Here is a 19,369-nt window from a genome sequence, read left to right on the forward strand (position 1 = left end):
CAGAAGCCGTAAATTGAGGGGAAAAAGGAACGTGTGCAAGGTGAATACCAGCTTCCTGAGCAACTGAACACTGCTTACCTAAAGTCAATAATCAGACAGCTGTGTTGTTTAAGAAGCTTAATGAAAAACTTTCCTAAATGGGAAAATCAAACACTGACTCCAAAATTTCTCTGTTGCTACACATTTGCTTTGGGTGCTCACAGTCACCCAACATTTTAACTAACACAAATAAAATATACTCTTGCTTAGTGATAAGACCGGCTACTTTTATGATGGTACTGCGTGCTCAGTAACTGTGAAATTAAATATTGAAAGACAATGTCCTGAACAAGCAAAACAGACTCCTGCAAAAAAAGCTCTAGTCTGTATGTGAATGCACAGGAAAAGAAAACCCGATTAAAGAAAAAGATCTATAAACCTAAGAGGTTAACAAACACAACAATTCGCAGAGCAGAGGAGCAGAGTTTTTACCAACTGACCCAAAGCCTAACCCTTGCAAGAACAAATGTCACCTTAAATCACAGTTTGCCATCTCAGTGAACACACAATGCCAATGACTTAGATCAAGAACTGATGCGTACCTTTCTTCACAATCCATAAAGGTTAACACGTTCAAATCTATTCCATTAATTTGCGACCATCTCTGAAACTTCAAGCTGCTATAGTTCTCACAGGATAAAGAAAATACTGTTTTCACTGGAGACCATAGCATCAGTGAGCTAGAAATGCTACAGAGACACAGTTGTGAGAAAATTTGATCTCCATTATGAAATGATAGGATGAATGAAACCTGTCAAAAGTAATGTTATCTTTTTTTGCTACCCAAGGTCTGGTTTTCTACAGGCCTTTTGTGGGTGATTCAGCCCTTAACAACTGGGTTGTCCCAATGAAGTCAGTGAAATCTCCCACTTAAAGAAGACTGAAAGAAAACAATGATCAGGGAAACAGTTCATTGGTTCAAAGACACTACATGGCCACCATATCACTGCTTTTTATTGCTAACAGCCTCATTCCGGGAGGTAAGTTTGGTAAATTTTTTGCCAAACTTGGAAAATATTTACTATCACATGCAAGTCCCCAAATTCAAGAGCAACTTTGCAATCAATGCAGGATTTGGCATCTAAATCAGTACAGCATGAAGCAGTCACTATAATCTTTCTTTTAATTTACTCAGTGGGGCTTTAGAGCATGTGCTAGAACATTAAAATAGTCATTTTGTGCAACTGAATCCTAATGGAAAGTCTCCAGAATGGAAATACCAAACACTCTAATTGCGCCAAATAGCAACAAGACTTGCAGCATCCCAGCTCACTTGTAAACCTACCACTTTACAACATGCCAGCAATATGAACTGCTGGCAGGAAAAGTGTACTTCATACAGATGCTGACTGAACAAGGAACAACATGCTCCACTCGACCCATGGATAACCTGCGTGAGAAAACCCTTCACTACCTACTTCTTCCATATGCAGGTAAATCTGTACTTGGAAGAATTCAACTTGTGACACAACTTTCAAGGGGTTTTTCTTACAAGTTGTAACAATGGTTGCTATCCTTAGTGTACTGAGTGAAAAATGTATGCTCTCTTATCCTTTTTTTATTTGCCATCTTTTAATTTTATTGAACGTCCCTTGTAAACAGGCTGCCAGATAAGAAGAACAGAAGCTCTCTATGAACAACAAATTTAGCATACAAAAATAACCAACTACAAAACAGAGTTTGTTCCAAATGCTGACAACGGTCTTGCTATAAGCTGAAAAATGATCCTGTTGCCTAGTGACATCGCTCTGATGTAGGAATTAATATTTCTAATACTAAGACATCAACAATTTTGCATTTTGTGAACACACAAAGGTTGTCACAGGTCACTGTCCCCAAATAATTTTTTGCATGCATGTCATTATTCTGTAATAAACCTGAGGTCATTCAAGGTAGCTTATCACTCAGCCCTAGTCATGACAATGCCCAGGAATCTGTTATTTCAAAGTGATGCATCCTTGCATCCATCCTGTATGGTAAAATCATCTGAATGAGCAAAACTGACCAACTACTCTACAAAAGCAATTTCACAGAATTTCACAGGTTTGTTCTTCTCTCACATTCAGCACAACTTGGCACTTCTCCAGCTTACATACAGAAGTCAAAGCAAAAGTATTTATACTACAGCAACTCCCGCAGATCTGTTGGAGGCTAAAATGAAAAAAGGAGTATTTATTAGTGTGCCATGTCAGCAGCATGACTCACAATCCCACAACAGTTCTGACCAACTGGATCCGAACAGGTCCTAGCACACCCCCTGGATTACCTGCAGAGAGCTGGGTGGGAAAAGGGTTCATTTCTTTGTCCACCATTTTCTGGTACAAAGCTCTCAAGCTGAATGGCTCCACAGTAAAAGGTAATGTTCCAGTCAACATTGCATACATGTTCACCCCACTAAAAGAAAATGTAGAGAAAATGATCAAGAACAAGGGAAAACATAAGCTTAGGATTTAGTGACTGTACTTCATCTTAAGTGTCTGACAGCTTTTAAAAAAGATTAAAAAAAAGCGCTCTCTTCTGTTGCACACAACAATTTGGGCAAGAATTCCCAGAGGTTTGCTCATGGAGGGCCACACAATGTGCAGGGCATAAGCTGGGAGCCACAGAACTGAGTCCAGGTCTTGGGCAACTCCTCGGCTAAATGCCACACCACAATTAAGTCTCTCAGGCTGCACAAAAACACTGCTTTTGGAGGCCTTGTCCTGGTGCTGCCTTTGGTGTGGAATGACTGCCCACAGCAACAGGGACATTGCAGGTCCTGGTGGAGCACCCAAAGGTGAGCTCCACGCCCTCTGGTGCAGCCCAAAGATCAGGTGTGAACAATGACATTTTTCAGAGCAGTAAGCTTACTGCTTGTTTATACCCAGAAAAGTCCGCGATGAAAAGTGGGTTGGAACTCTTGTTCTTTTTCCTCTTAAAAGGGCTTTAAATCCAATTTGAATGGAACACCTCCCTTTTGGGAATCTGTTTCCCTAGTCTGCTGAACACACATATGTGAACAGAGAGAAACTAACACGAGGCACTATCATGAACAGTGATCACAGACACCTTTTTTTCAGCTATGAGGAAAAGTAGGAGTTAACCATATTTTCTGGGGTTTTTCAATTTAAAAAAAAGAGCAGGATTTTATTACTGGAGAAATTCAAATGGTTTACAAGAATGACTGTGCTCTGTTTGCCTGCATTCCTCAGGGCTAGTACTCATCACCCTTGATGTGGATGGATGGCTCACTGCTGGAGTGAGAAATTCAGTAGCCATACAATGATAGCTGTGGGTCTCCTCCAAGGACAGACTGTAAATTAGGCTTCAGCAGGGGACGAAGTTCTAAAGAGCCTTGAAGTGCAACAGGGGACCCACCAGGTCAAACTGAGAGATGAATTTGACACAGGTCCTCATCTAATATCTAAACACTGGCCAATTTTCCTTAGCAATAGTAGTGCTTATACAGTTCTTCACGTTTTCCAGGCATTCCAAATACTTCAACTTGGGAATAACCGTAATTCTGTTACTTTACTGAAATTTACACAAATGGTATTATCCCCACCTGGTCAGGGAAAACTTATTGATACTAAAGCAAAAGCTAAAACTCAACTGATTTCAGCCAATTCCTCTCCTGGTTATCAATGGATAACCAATACCATGTCCAGGGCCAACTGGCAGGTAGTGGGAATTGCACAGTCTACAGCAGTACTGAGGACAAATTCACCAACTCCAAAATATTTTTGTAGCTTCTTCTACCTCTGGCAACAGGGACTTCTGTCTGTTCTTTTGTCTGAACACTAGTAAGCTCACAAAGGCTCACAAGTTTTTGGCCATTTTTATTTCCCCTTTAATGACGGTCCTTTCAAAGTGATGACTTGACTTGGTATCACATTTCCACTTGACTGTGGGTAGTGCACGAAGCCCACGTGAATGCTTGAGAATCCTTCGGGGAAAACAAGAAAAGTTGTTGGCCCTCTTGTGCCAGAGCCATGCCTTCTACTATGTCTGAACATCACTGACCAACAGCTGTGCTTTACTGCAGTCTCTCTGTGCTGTATGTTCTAGTAATCTATATACAGGTACATAAAAGATCTCTTTCAGAAGAAAATATCTGTGTAATTTAGTTCAGAGAGTCATGCTAATTAAACAGCTTTTCTTGCTCAGAGTAGCCAAACACACGAATAACGTTTCTCATTTGAGCAATGGGTAGTGGTAACAGTAGTAACAATTATAAACTAGCGAAGTAACTCACATGGACCAAACGTCTATTTTGGGCCCGTATTTTTTCCTTGCCAGAAGTTCAGGGGCTGCATATGCTGGGCTCCCACACTGGGTGCTGAATGGATCAGAATAACCCAAGATGCCTGCACAGTTGCTCAATCCAAAGTCTGTGAAAGGCACAGGGAGAGAGTTATGAAAGAGACATACAGTAAAACGACACTAGAACACAAGGAAAGAAAGTACATTTTTTTCCAAAAGTTAAGCAATGAACTGCCTAAGAAAAAAAATCACCCACATGCAAAAACATTATATAATATAATTTGTTTCTCTGAGGTGCTAAATAACCAGAGATTTCCAGAAACAATAAAAAAAATCTTAGAACATGCACAATTATCAATTTCATACACAAAGCAACTACATTTCATGGATGGTAACGACCACTGTTGAGCTTGTCCCAAGCACTACGTGATGCCATTGCATGGGGCAGAAGGCCACCTCAGGCTGTCATGGATTCCATACTGCTGCAGTATGTTATGCAGAGGCTAAGTTTAAGTGAGACTTCTTCAACATTTTCCTCTAAATCGTGTAAATGAACCATCAGCTATAAGGCAGAGGTTATTGTTTTCTGGGACTACTGTGGCGATGCACAAATGCACAGGGTTGCAGACTCAGCGTTTCAGCTCTAAAATAACACAGGGAGATCCTGGAGCAAGAAGAGGAATGTGTTGCTTTGGCTCCCCCCTCCCCAACTTCTGCCCTGAATTACTGTATTTCTGGCCCCTGGGTGTATCTGACACTTTTTCTGGCATTAATAACAAGGGACTGGCAAAGGCTGGCACCATGAGCTGACTGGAGACAAGAGGGAGCCTCTCTGCACTGGAGGAGGCTGCAGTTTCCCAAGTGCTCTCAGCCAACCCAGGACCAGGCTGGCGCCAAGAAGGGTGTTCCCAAAATCTCCCGTCTGCTCTGGTGCTGGTATGGCTGCAGGCCGAGCTGGGTTTAGGGAAGGATCTTAAAAATTAAACCACTAAGCAAGGAAAGAAAGGCAGACAGAGTCGCACCAGCAGCAGAAGCAGCAGAAGCAGCTGGGGGCAATGTGCAGCCAGGAGAGTGCAAGCCCACCCGGTTTAGTGGTAGCCCACCCCTGGAAAGGGAGAAAGCAATTATGAAACCACAGCTGACATAGATGGTGAGGAGAGGTTGTAAAGTGTCCTGAAAGTTAAGTCAAACAACTTGATGTGATAAGGAGAAGAAGCAAGACGAGCTTGCAAGAGGAGGATGACATGGGCAAAGCTGACGGGCCAGGACAACAGCCTTTGCTGGGGAACATATCCAGGAGTAGCGGAGCAGGGGAGGTCACAAAGAGGTTCACATTTATTAATAGCTTGTTACTGATGACAGCTGCAACAACTAAAATACTGCTATTAAGAACACTTACATCTGGTTTGTTTCTTTCCTTTTTTTGATCTAGTCTTAAAAATTCCCAGAATGCATGCGCCTTTAAAATGAAAACCGTCTTAAACATACACGAGGCAGGAGAGGCAGACTCTTCCTATAGGCTTATGTCTTGCATCTACGTGTCTCGCAAAACAGCAGCTTTCTGGGTGTGCTACCCACCTGCTCAGCTGAGCTAAAAGCATCACATCTCGCAGGCCCATGCAACACTCTCTCCCCACAGTCATTAATGTGGGCCTCTCTCCTGTCCCTCCTCCCTACTTATTTGCTTAAGATTTGAAGTACCAGCCTTTAGCTTTCGCACCACGTTAAATTTGGCTGAAATCAGACAGGAGTTCCTCGAGGGATCAGAAGAGCCCTGACAGGGCAGTCACATAAGCTTTCTTCCCTCACAAAACCAGGCAAAAGAAATAATAATGATGCTTACAAAAAAATGTAATTATAAAGATGACTACGTGAGCTGGAGTGCCCAAAGTCATCTTTGAGAGCAAGACAAGCATAAAAGAGACAAGAATCACCATATTAAACATCTAAAGAGGCTCAAAGGGGTTTTGCTGAAGAACATTGTAAAAACTGAAGGGTGGATCAAGACAATTTCCTTGTCTCTGATGGAAAACAATTGTCTCTGGACACTGCTTAATCATCTCTGCTAGATGCGTATTACTCCTGAGGCTTACACAAATACTTCCGAGGATCCACTTACTTAATCAACATATTTATTAGCTATGGCCTGAGACAAGTTATATCAACTGTAAAATATTTTTTTTAATTCCTAGAAATAACATCTCAACGCAGTATTATTCATGGTCTTTACCCTACCGTGTCATACCACCTCAAAATTACTTTGACTGTAATACAACATTTTACAATCAAAGTATTACAATCAAAGGGCTATATTCTGAGATGGTGTAAATCTGCATCCCTCTATCATTATCAATGGAAGGATGCTCTAGTGGTGCTTTTCATTATCTTACTTGCTTAAACTATACACATCTTACTCATCTTTTTCAGCTCATTCTTTTAGTCTAGGCTGGTTTTTTTGTTTTTGTTTTTTTTTTTCCCCTAGTGCCTCTTGAAATGCAGAATGCGCACAAATGCATGCATACTGGGGACAGGGGTTTTATTGCAAAAGAAATGGAAATATTGTTATTAACATTGTGGCAGCACATCATGATCGCAGCGTGATTTTTATTAAGGATGCACTGCTGATCTTGGTAAGAACATTATTACCACCGGCATTGATAATTTCACTGCCATTCCTGCCTCTGCCTTGGGCTTCCTTTCAATAAGCCGAGCTAATTACAGAATTCAGATCAAAGGCCACACTTGGTTTTCCAAAGTAAATATTATGACATGGCAACTCCACCACCCCCACTGTTCGTACTATCGAAGTATCGCATTACACTACTACTCTTTAACGCCTCCAGGAAATCAACATCAAGCTATGGATAAATGGCTATCTCAAGCTGTGACAGTTAAAATTGGGAAAGAGTTATTAAATAACAGAAGCCTGAGCACCAAGCTCGTGGACAAGTCTGACCAGCAGAGCTCCACAGATCTCAGCAGAGCTATGTATTGGCAGGGTGTTTGTGGTGCCACAGGTACTCGAGCAGGATGCCAAGGACTTCTCATGGCCTGCGAGTGGCTTTTCATGGCATCTTTATCAGACACCTGGCACCACAGGCTGGCAGATGAAGTGAGTTATTTCCAGCATTTCCAGTCCTGATGTTCTTAGATTTGAGACTTAACAGACAGCTAAGAATAAGTCCACTTAGCACAGCAAAGGGAATTTTTCTAATAATACTATCTAAGAACATATTATAAACCATCTCGTCACGCAGCTAAAACGAGTAACAAAAGCAAGGTGCCATTAAGAAGCTGGGTGAAGAAAGGGACTCAAGGGATTCATCTCTCACTGAAATGCATGAACAAGCAGAGACTTTCAATGTCACTTCCTGCTACATTTTTAATCTTCATTTCACCTTTTCTTTTTCCTTTATGGTGGGTTTTCTTCATTTCACAGTTTTATAAAAGCAACATTTTCATTAGGTACTAGTGTGTTTGCTGCTGTACAAGACACTGAGACCAAGCTCCCACCCCACAGCTGTTAATGTGAGTGGGTTTTGTAGCTTAAGTCTCTTCTCCCAAGCATGAAAAGCAGCACGTAATTCCTCAAAACATGTTCTTCCCTCCTGAAGAACCTTCCTGGGCAGAACTATGTGATGACACAACTGATTCATTACATTTCTAGAAAGACAGACTACATAAAATATTGTACTAAGCACTGACTGAGCTGAGTGAGGGAACAGGCAGGGAGGAGGAAGAGGAAATTATTTGGTCTATAAATTGTATGGTCCATTTTGCCAGCCACAGATGGGTGCTGGAAAATTTTCCCTGTCCTGGGAAACCCTGGTGGCAATGGAAAACTGCATAGCAGTGCAAGCACTACTTCTGCTACCACCTGGAAAATGGTGAGGAGAGGTTGCACAGGGACACGAGGATGGTTTCTGCAGCCCCCACTCCAGCTTTCCCTGCAAGTGCAGCAGAGAGAGCACGCAGAACAGAGGCACTGCTTCCTCAAGGTGAACAACCAGAGATCACCAACATCGCTAGTGAGATACAGCATGAGCTGACTGTGATATTAAATCTGGTTTTACTTACAGCGAAATTATTACTAATAAAACAACCTTTATTTTTCTGTAACATACCCAGTTGGACGTGGAATTTAATTGCTTTGTTTTAAAATACATACTGTGCACAATCTGCTTTGCTTAAAACATCGGGCTGCAGACCTGAGGACAATTTATTTCAATGCTAGCGAGGCTATGGAAAATCAAACTGTCTCTTTTCTCTATTCTTCCCACACCACCCACTGCGAGGAGACCTTTCTGTGCAACCGAAGCCAATGAAACTGCTGGAACAGTTCTGAAGTAATTTTTTTGGCATGTGAGTTTTACTTGTACATGTATCATCTGATTAGGTCTGGGTTTGGATGTCAAGTTCACATACTGTTGTGTAATCAAACACCCAGTAACAGGAAAGTTATAAAAATTCTTTAAATCTATCAGATGTTCATATAGCACTGTTGTAAACCATCTGGTCTCACTTATCTGCTAAATCAAGATAATGGGTGGTATCCATCATTACTGATGAATGATTCATGGTAACATATCAGTATCCTCTTGACCCGCAGCTGAGGTAGTGCAGAGTTCTCCTTTGCTATTATTTGCTCAGAGTCAGTTGATTTACTACGGAGTAATGACTAAAAGTCAGGGTAGTATTTCCAAAGACTGAATTCCCTATGTAAATTTTGAGTATTTCAGATCTCATTGCCATCCTCTTCTTGTTTGTTTGGAAGTGCGTGTGCTTTATACGTTACAGTGAGTGTCCAGTTGACCTGAATGTTAAGTGCTTTTCATCACTTTTCAGATCATGAAACCTTCCGAAGAAAGAAAGTAGTTGAGTTTTTAAGCCTGGAACTACAGACACTGCTGTTGGCAAAAGTGTAGGCATGGAGATAAATATAAACAGATGTTTGGGGTTTATTTTATGAAGCGAATATTTTCTTTTCAGTGCCCACATTAACATTAATGGGAGTTACGCAGAGGCAGTGAGAGACTATACCCACCGATGATTAATCTAAAATGTCTGCACAGCTTGAATGAAGCGAGCACTGCCTACAGCTGATACCCAAATACAATCAAGACTCTATCACTGATCTTTTTTATTTTTTAACAGCCCTCTAAACCAATTTTGTATTAGGTGCTGGAAGCAAATTTAATGAATATAAATATAGTACCAAATTTTGCCAGCTGCTAAAAATGTGTGCAACTCCCACTGACTTCAGCGGAAGCATATGCATATGGGGGCAGAATCCAACCCTTAGTAAATATGAAATTATCAAGATAATAAAATAAATTACTTCTGTAGTGTCAATTCTTTAATTCTTTAGAAAGTTCCTGATTTGAATATGAAAGCTGTTGGTTAAAAGATGTAGGATTATTCCCATACCCAGTTAAAGATGAATTACTTGGAACAATTTTTCACAAGATGCTGTCAGGAACAGCTTGATTGCTATCTATACTCTCTCAGCTCCTCTCTGCAGCAACATTAGCAGTTGTCACAGGGAGGATTATGAAGTCTCAAAAACTCTCTTTCCAAAACTACCAATTTTAATTACTGGAATTGCCAAACTGGTTTCATACCAATAAGCTTGATATTGTTGTCTTCATCTAGCAACAGATTTTCTATCTTCAAGTCTCTGAAAGAAATAAAATATTTTGAGTGAGCCTCCAAAATAACGAAGCAGTTTCCCATCACTCTCACCAGTGTATTTACAAGATTCATATATAATAACACGTATCATGAAAACAGCACACGGTTCCACATTCAAAGCAGAAAGCCCCGTGCATTATCTCCTCTCCAAAATTACCAGTGATTTCACACAGTTTCCCACCTATTCTTCAGGCACAAAATTACTTTATAAACGTTTGTCAGTACATCCTGTAATTAATCAGGTTCTTCAGAATTCTCATGTACTTAAAAGTCTGCAGAAATCTTAAGACACAGGAAACATTTCTAATATATGTTTTTGGAATTGGAAGTCACTTTCTCATTACTCTTCTGCAGGGATCTATCTGAGGAGTCAAACGTCTATCCACTGCTACCATCTGCAAGGGAGACCAGAATCAACCTTCCTTGGGGATGAAGCATCCAAGCTCCTTATAGGGGTGGTCAGCATTGGTACTCTCATTTGATAGAGGTGAAAACTGAGGCTAAGGGACTGAAATGACTTGCCCAATGCCATCCAGAAGGCCAGTAACAAAGCTGAGAGAAGAAACCACACAGATTTTCCAAGTGCCACATATAGTGCTTTCTCCACCATGCCTGACCTCACAGAGCCACAGTACATATCAGGGCCTGGACCAGTTTTGGGAAGGAGAGGATAAAATGAAAGCAGTCTCCTTCTACAAGACAACCAACGCTTTACATGTACCCCTTCATCACTTAAGAACATGGTTGTGCTTTCCTAAGCCATGTTCTACCTGAGAAAAATATTCCTGAGATCTCACACAGACACACACAAACACCCCAAAACACCGAACTGTACAGACTAAGCATTAAGTATAATATGAAAAAAATCCTTTGGGTTGCTACACAACTTGTTCATGACTTCGAGCAGTTGGCTGTGTCTTTATCACAAGATTTTTTCCTCCATCCAGACATTAAATATTTCTAACGATCACCATGCCGGGATATCAATAGCTCAGATGGGCAGTGATGCTTCTCCCAGCACGCTTCAGAAAAATCTGGATAATAAAGCCATCAGCTATAATTATGGGAAGTCAGTGACATCCATGGTATTTTGCCTTTGTAAGGCAAAGGGAGTAATGAAGGATGCCTCTATTACAGATGAAGATATAAGGCTTAATAAAATAAGACAAGTAAACCAACCAAATCACACCAAGTACTTCCACAAGAAAGGATCTGGGAAAGAAAGAAAAACAGCTGTCATCAACTCCAAGCCTTTTTAAAAACGTTCCTCTCCATTTCACTTTACATCCATGCTGTGTTTCAAATAAACCTGAGGCAGGAAAGCACTTGCAGGTAGGATGCCACTCACTTCACCAATACAACTACAAGTACCTTCTCCAGATGCTTCTACACCCTAGTAAGCATTTCTTGCAGATTTTCCTTGCTGACACATGTGGAAAGAAACAGGGGAAATACTACAGGAATCTACCAAAGGAGAGTATTTTGCAAATTTCAGGTATTCAGGGGCGATATCCAGGCTTTCCTAGAATGTCCAGCTGAACGCGTCTTCAGGAGAGGAGTGTCTTCTGCAGCAGTCGTCTTCTTGGAGAAGGAATGTAACTCAGGCAATAAAGCACCAGCCTGAGAGACAGGAGGAGGGGATTATGCTCCCTCCCTGGCAATAACCCAGTGCGTTACCTTGAGGAAACCAGCCACGTTAAAAGTAACAGCTAATTTCAAGTAACAGAACAACGATGTTACCACATTTGGCCAGGTTTTGAACCAAGACCCAGCCTACAAAGAGCCCACTCTCCAGCCCTGCTCCTGCTCCAAGGGCGAGCGCTGGCTCCAGGCTGTGCACCCCAAGAGCCCAGCTGTCACCCACAGCATCCCTCTCCTCATCCAAAGGAGATTCCACGTGCTGCAACTGCGCTGCAGACCCACTGCCCTGCAACCTCCAAAATGAGCCTCCCTCGGAGGGCAGCGGCTGCTGCTGCAAAATGGCTTCATACAAGGAGGATGTGCCCTGCCAGATGGATCCGGATCAACCCGCTTCTGCTTCCCCCTACTGCCAAAGAAGGTCTTATTTCTTCACATCTCACGTCTTTATTGCTTGCAGGTGGAGGTTTTCACAGACAGTGTGATTAGCCTCTAGAAAGATATCGGGGCTGGGAATTTAACTGGAGAGACTGCCAAAAAAAAAAATATGGGAAAGAGGAAGGGATAAAAAAAAAAAAAAAAAAAGCCAAAACTAAACTGAAATTAACAGAAGAATGTGGAGCTTTGGGTCATACATTGCAACATCTCAAAGCAAGAAGAAAAAACATTTGGAATCTCTGAGTATATTAAACATTAGCTAAGAAGAGGTAAGACTTTAAAGATAAGGGAATGGAAAGATGAAAGCTGTAAGATGAGGAGAAAAGGCATGCAGGCAATTAGAATAATAAATGAGTGACAGGAGGATTAAACATAAACACAAGAAAAGATATTTAAAAGGATTCAGGGTTAAAAACATAAAACTAAAGGTAAATATTTCAGGGCATTTTAAAGCTATTATAGGAAAAAAAATTAAGAAATAAATATAGCCTGAGTATAGAGTGCAATCAGACCTGGTTAATTAAAGATATTTACCCATATGTCTATTCTCAGCACATTTGCTGGGAAGTAGTAACTGATATAATAGTCCATATGCACATTTTTGTCAACCCATGTCAATGAAAGCATTTTTTGTGTGTGTGACACCAGGAGCTAGGACAATCGTTTTTTACTCCTTGATGCAACCTAACGAGAAGTTTTCACACAAACCAGCCTTAGAGGCGTGAAGGAAAAGCCGTGCAAAACCAAACCAAAAATCCTCAGACTAAGCCATAGTTGGAGAACCGCTACTACACAGATGTGGACCTGAGGGCAGGACCCCTGGGCAGCCCGACCCCCTGCAGCAAGCTGGCAGTGGGACATACAGATGGCAGCTATCAACAGCCAGAACAGCAGAAGGGCAAACAGAGCCTGCATGTCAGGACAAGATCCGTGGCCATCAGGACAGAAGGGTTATTCAGTGAATACCTTAAGCGACTTTAACAATGCACCAGGTTACCCACCATTTCTTTCTGACAAAAAGTGCAGTGGTACGATCCAACTACACGTATGCCTTGAGTTCACCCTACAGACAAGATTGATTTTCCCCAAACTTCCTAAATGCTTTATGATGTCAGTTCTGTCCAATTCAAACTTTAGTTACATTTAAGAAAAAGAGAGGCTTATCTGAATTGCTGCATTGTTTGAACATTTACATTAATTCATTGCAATGGAGAGAGTAGTACCAAAAGTGTGAGGGAACCCTGAATTTCATGCACTATATTATCAATGGCTTAACAAATGAAAGTAAACATAATTCCTTATTTATTTTAGTCAGTGGAGTTTTTTGCATGTTTTTAATAGCTGTATACTGCAAGGCAGAATGTGAGTTACCAGCTATGACACGCAGAGCAATTGAAGTCCTTGTTGAAGTCAATGAGAAGACCCAGAGCACTGAACATCAGATACACATGCTGGTCCCTGCGGACTCAAAGAGCCTCATAGTTTCGCACGTGGCTTGCATTTTGTGGTGGGCTGGACACAGCTGCTTTGCAACTGGAAGGGCTGGGCAAGCCCTCTGTTATGGCAGCAGCACACGTCACGTTGTGTGGGGTTGAGTTGGGGAAAAGAAATGCAGTTGCTGGAGACCATAAGTTTTCCTCCTTGAAGTAAATCTGACCTTGTTAATTACTGTCACAGCTCCTCATAAAATAGGGCTAAAGGATTTTTCCCCCCCCCCTTACACAAGTTTTTGGCATTCATTGCTGAAAAGCTTCAAAATATCCTCTGATTAAATACTAAAGGAACAAAAGATTCTGCCTTCTCCTGAGGGGTTAGTTCCATGATGCTGAGAGTGTCTAACTATTATAGTACAAGTTAGTCAAATCTGTGAATAATGAAGACACTCAAGAAACACCAAACTGCATTACCACAATGTGGGGAGTCAGCATATATTTATGCCTAGTCAGCTCGTGAAGCTAGCAACACACACTCAGCATTCCCTGTATTCGAAAATACACCTCCATGGGATGCGTTTGTCTAGGAGTTTGCTTTCCTGTTGATGGGGCTGATTTGTTTCTGGCTTTGCTTAAGAGCTTCACAGACCACTTTGGAAACCCCAGCTCCAGCCACTGCCTCCCCTGAGCAGCACAAGCCTGCTCCACCGCACGAGCTACCGCCGGCTTCAGCTGTCAGCTCAGTGTGCTTTTGAACGACGCTTATTCAGTGCCATTGCAGGCATCAGACGGCAAAATTTAAGTTTTTGCATTTCACACTTTATTGCTTGTCTGGAGGAGGAGGGATGAGAAGGAAGGTTTTACCAGCAAGCAGCTGCAAAGCAGCAGTTGTTGGCTGCTGTTTCCTGCACCTTATTTTTAATCAGAACAGCACCACAAAAAAATCACTCCTTAACTACCAACTCGCAAGCCCACTTTCTACCCCATGCAAGAGCCGGAGGTGAGTTGGCAAGGTTGGAGAGATTTGGGTTCACCATCACGTCCATATACATTTCAAAGGCTTTATTATGAAAATATTATTTATTGAGTCTGATTCTTCTATCAGTCACAACGTCACCGAGTACAACGCAGTTGCCTCTGTAAAAGAGGAATTCAGTCTATTGTCTTCACTAAAACAATGTTTAGTTTGTTTATAGCAGAGTACTCCAAAAGAGAATGCCCAAAGATAATTTTGAAATCTGACAGCAAATAGAGAGACAAACCAGCTCTGCACTTCAAAAGGAGACTTTGTTCTGTAGTGCAGGATCCATCATAAATATTGCATCAGCAGCCAGACTACTGGCACTTAAAATTAATCGGATGGAAGTTATCAAAGCCAACATATCAAAGCAGCAGGTACCCAAGCAGGAACCCCGTAGCACCCTCAGCAAGTGGATTGCATGGCACTACCTTACTCAGCTAGGGAAAGAGATCATGGAAAAATATACAAACTCCGCTCAAAACCTCAGGGCTTTTTTGTGTCTTTCGAACTCCTGATCTGGTTTTAATTACAAAATGGCAGTGGAAGGTATGAATACACTGCCACGAAGACAGAAAAAGGGGAAATATAGAAAGCTATCTTTGCTACCAATACATTATTAAATTCTTTTCTTTGACATCCTGACAGTAATTGCAATTACTTTAAAGGGGTTGTTGAGGATTTCCTTTGGGATACAGTGGCAAGCACCAAGGCTTTTGCTTCATTTTCTCTGTTGTCCTTACACTCCCAAGGGGCTTATTGTTCATCCTGCTTTTTGACAGCACGAAGGCCTATGTAAACACCCTCTGAAAAGAGAAAGCTTCACCAGACACTGCCATTTGGGTTTGTTTTCCTCTGTCAGAGGGAAAGATAAATATTCCTACCTGATTCACAGCTAAGCTTGTTGAAAGTATATTTTTAGCAACCAACCAGCTCTTCTAATAGAAGGAATGAAACACAAACAGTTACATAAAATTATATATAGAACAGTGGCTTTTTTTTTTTTTTTAGTGAGCAGCCAAGGAGTTCTGAAACCTGGACACCCCTCATCAAAGACGTAGCTCCTGCACTCAGGAACCTGCAGCCTTCACCCACCGTAGTAGATGAAATATTTATAATTTAAAATATATCTATATTACACAGTCAAACATGAGTTTGGGGGTTTTGTAACCTCTCTAAATAAAAGGATGGTTCTTGAAGTTTTTTAATTTTACACTGTTCACACATCAGTGCCTCTTAACAAAAGCATTTCCACTGAGTTCTTGTCCAAAGATCAGAGTGCTTTTCTGCCATGCCGAGTCTTGATTGTAAGTCATGAAGCTTACCAAGTAGTATTCATCAAATAACGTAAGCAAATTGCATGCAATTTATTTCATCTGGCTTTTTTTCATCCCGAGTTAAAGAACATGGTAAGCCATCTATATTATTTCCTGAATAATGCAGACAAACCCAGTGATTTTTTGTAATAAAATACTCAGTGAACACTTTTCAATGTCCTGCCCCATTCAATGTGAACGATGAAAGCACCTGGAAAGAGACAAACAGTAGACTGCCTTCTGGCCCAGGATGCCGTGTTTTGTTTCACAGGCAGTGAACGCCAACACCCACAGATTACCACGTAGATGAAAGTGCTGTTATTTTTACCTGCTTTAAAAATAACAACAACAAAACATTGCCATTTCATCCAGGGTGAGAATGAATCAGACTTCTGCACTATTTTTTTCCTCCCTCTTCAGTTGCTGATCGAGTAGCCTGTTTTTAGAGTTGCCACGATCAAAAGGCTGATGCTGAAGGACAACTCCTGGGGTAACTATTATTCTTTCTCCCTCTCTCGCTCACAGAGAACCAGGAGAATAAATATGGATTGTGCCACCAGTGTTCTTCCTGCATCCCTACGTTGCTCTACATACTCTGTTTGCAGAATAAATCGAGGCATTGAATGGTTAAGCTAGAGAAAATACTTGCAGATACACGGCCTGTGATTCTGTCAAGTTTTATCAGCTCAAGCAGAATTGGACCTGCTCATTACCCAGATGGAAGACTCCCAAGAACAAGCTCTGTGCTGTGCTGTGACTTGAGAAACAGAGTGGATGGAGTACACTGCCTTTGGGGTAAGGATTAATCCAATGCCGCAGGGCCGGACGGATAGAGCTCAGCTGGCAGATGCAGCAGAGCATGGCAGTATTTCCAGGGCTGCTTCCTCCCTCTGCTCTGCTCGTCAAGGTCCCACACACTGCAGTCTCTTTGAGCTGCGCCTGTGTTCACACGGACAGCGGAGAGAAGGGGTCAGGGCCAGAACTGCCGCGAGTGTGCAGCATCCGTCCAGGAACTCGAGCTCCTCAGGCTCACGGTCTCTCTGAACCCCAAAGCCTTTTCTTCCCACCAGAGCAGCCTGTTGATTCTAGCTTGTACCTAGTGAACAAGCTATTTTTGTACAAAATACGGGTCTGAATCTCCTCTCAAAAAGAAGGGAATCAAAGCTAAGCCTACCAACCCCCCGTAAGTGCTTCAGCTACTATGCAGAGGGTAAATTTTTCAGGGAGACGAACTGCTGCTGCTGAACGCAACACTGCTGTTAAAAGATAAACATGTTCAGCTGTTCCTGCTGGGTTTTCCTCTGCCCATCTCAGAAACTTTGACCTTTTTCCTTCCTTTCTCTCTGTACATACCAGGTATCAATTGATCCCTTAAAGCAGGAAGTAGACTTCCCTTTTAATGCCCCAAACTGTGGGGTTAATAATTTAAAGAGGTCAGCAGTTTAGCTGCCGATAGAGAACCTGCAGAACAGACATGGTGGCTGCTCGAATACTCAGTAGTACCATGAAATTTCGCTCAAGATATGACCTCAGTACACCCAAGGTTGTATGTGCACATAGCACCTATCCCTAAGGGACCACAGGGAACACACAGATTGATTCTAGGCAAAAAAAAGGCAGTTTTCAGAGCACACGCATTTCCACCAGGCCAGATGCACCCAACAGCGTTGCACAGTGGTAGGCAGCTCAGCACACAGCTGGGCACAGCTGGAGGAGCTGGCTGTGGGTTGCCTTCAGGCGGTTTGCCAGCTGCCTGCACAGCAGCCCTCTGGATGGGTGTGTACAACAGCTCTCCATCTTCTACACAGTCAGTGCAGCCAAGGAAACTAAGACCCAGATCCTCGAAAGTATTCAGGCATCTAGCTCCTGCGACGTGCCTACATAACCTAAGAGGATGGGGCCCACACAACTTGCTCAGCATCATATGGGAACTATGTGGGAGTCCAGACTTAACACCAGTTGGCCCAAATTTAGAAAGCAGAGCCTCCTTCTTAGACATTATCCTATAAATATACCTAAGAACAGAGGACAAGACATACTGGCTCAGACTAAAGGTCCACCCAGCCCACCGTCCTGTCTCCACAGCAGCCAAGAGCACGTAAGTGGAGAAGGTGACAGGGACAGGCAACAATGTGTGATATCTCCACCTGCACTCTCCCAGCCTCTACCACTTGCTGATTAGAGGCTTCGGGCAGAGGTAGCTACTCATTCAGCAAACCTCCACAGACTTCTCTCTGATGAACCTGCCCTGTTTCCTCTGGAGCCCAGGGAAACTTTTAACTCCACAGCACGTTCCTGGCAAGGAGATCCACATCCTGCTTATACACCAATTGAACAAAGGTCCTAAAGAAAGCAAGTGACATATTGCAACAGCTCTGGATTTCTCCTGAGAAGACACTGCGAGATGAACTAAATGGTTGCATACTCTGCATTGCAGTTCACTGTCTTCAAACTTGCAAGGTCCTGTTGAGGCAATGTAACAAATGGAAAGAGCAAAGAAGCAGAAGCAAGGGACCTGTGTGGTCCCATTTGGGCTTTGTCCCAGCTGTGTCGCTGCGAGGCTTTAGGCAAATCAGTTCACCTCCCTATACCGCTGTATTTCCACCAGTAAAACAACAGATGCAACCACCTCCTCAAAGAAATACTGAAATGATTCATTAGTTAATGTTGGCACAGAGCTCTGAAGAGGCAAAATAGTACTTACAGGGAAAGAGCCCTACTTTTGCAAAGCACAGGCTTATATTTCAGGACACGGAGTCAGCATGGCTCCCATGTGCTCACCTGCAGCTACATACCTACTTAAGTGCTTTCTGCAGATACTTTCTAAAGTATGAGTATCTACAACAGTACCATGAAGATTAGCCAAAAAAGCTGTCAGAAGTATGTTCTCATAAGGAAGTCTCCTTACTAATACAAATAAATGCCAAAATACCACTTGGAGGCTTTAAGATAAATTTTAACAGAAAGGGTTTTTAAGATTACCTGTGAACTACTCCTGCCCGGTGAAGATGTTCAACTGCCAGGATAAGCTGCCGGATATATTTGCGTGCTTCATGCTCCTCAAGTCTTTTTTTCTCATAGATCTTGTGCATCAAGTTGCCACCAGGGCACAGCTCCATGACAAGGTAGTAGCTGTTTTCAGTTTCCAGTATATCCAGCAGCTGAGCAATATTCGGGTGGCGGATCATCTGCTGGATCTGCCCTTCTCGTCGCAGATTCTTGGTGACATAGGTGTCCTTTTTGGCTCTTTTCTTGTCAATTACTTTCACTGCCACCTAATGAAAAAACAGAGGAGAGGGAGTTGTTGGTAGTCACACCTATAATTCAGTCCTTTAACCTTGTATAAACAACCTCAAAAAAAACCCCAAACCAAACCAAACCACAAAACAATGTCAGTCTCAACTGATGCGCCATGGTTTCAGGCACAGCTACCCAGGTCTGAGAAATAGCTGTTTTTTCCAACCCCACTGACAATTTCTTTCTTTATTGCCTTTTACAATGACAGACAAAAGTTACTGCAAGGGAATAGGTAACAAAAGAGAGGAGACAATCTC

General features: G+C 42.2%; 1 protein-coding gene across 2 annotated transcripts in view; it reads right to left on the reverse strand.

Moving 5' to 3' along the window:
• HUNK (hormonally up-regulated Neu-associated kinase) overlaps positions 1-19,369 on the reverse strand; it is a 59,032-nt gene that overhangs the window by 20,011 nt on the left and 19,652 nt on the right. For both annotated transcript variants that reach the window (XM_056328809.1, XM_056328808.1), the window contains exons 2-5: positions 18,798-19,090; positions 9,903-9,958; positions 4,274-4,409; positions 2,306-2,433 (exon numbers count right to left, since the gene is read on the reverse strand). In XM_056328809.1, the coding sequence (XP_056184784.1) occupies positions 2,306-2,433; positions 4,274-4,409; positions 9,903-9,958; positions 18,798-19,090 (613 nt within the window). The remainder of the gene's footprint in view (positions 1-2,305; positions 2,434-4,273; positions 4,410-9,902; positions 9,959-18,797; positions 19,091-19,369) is intronic.

The sequence above is a fragment of the Falco biarmicus genome, chromosome 2 (genome assembly GCF_023638135.1).
Source record: "Falco biarmicus isolate bFalBia1 chromosome 2, bFalBia1.pri, whole genome shotgun sequence".
Lineage (NCBI taxonomy): Eukaryota > Metazoa > Chordata > Aves > Falconiformes > Falconidae > Falco > Falco biarmicus.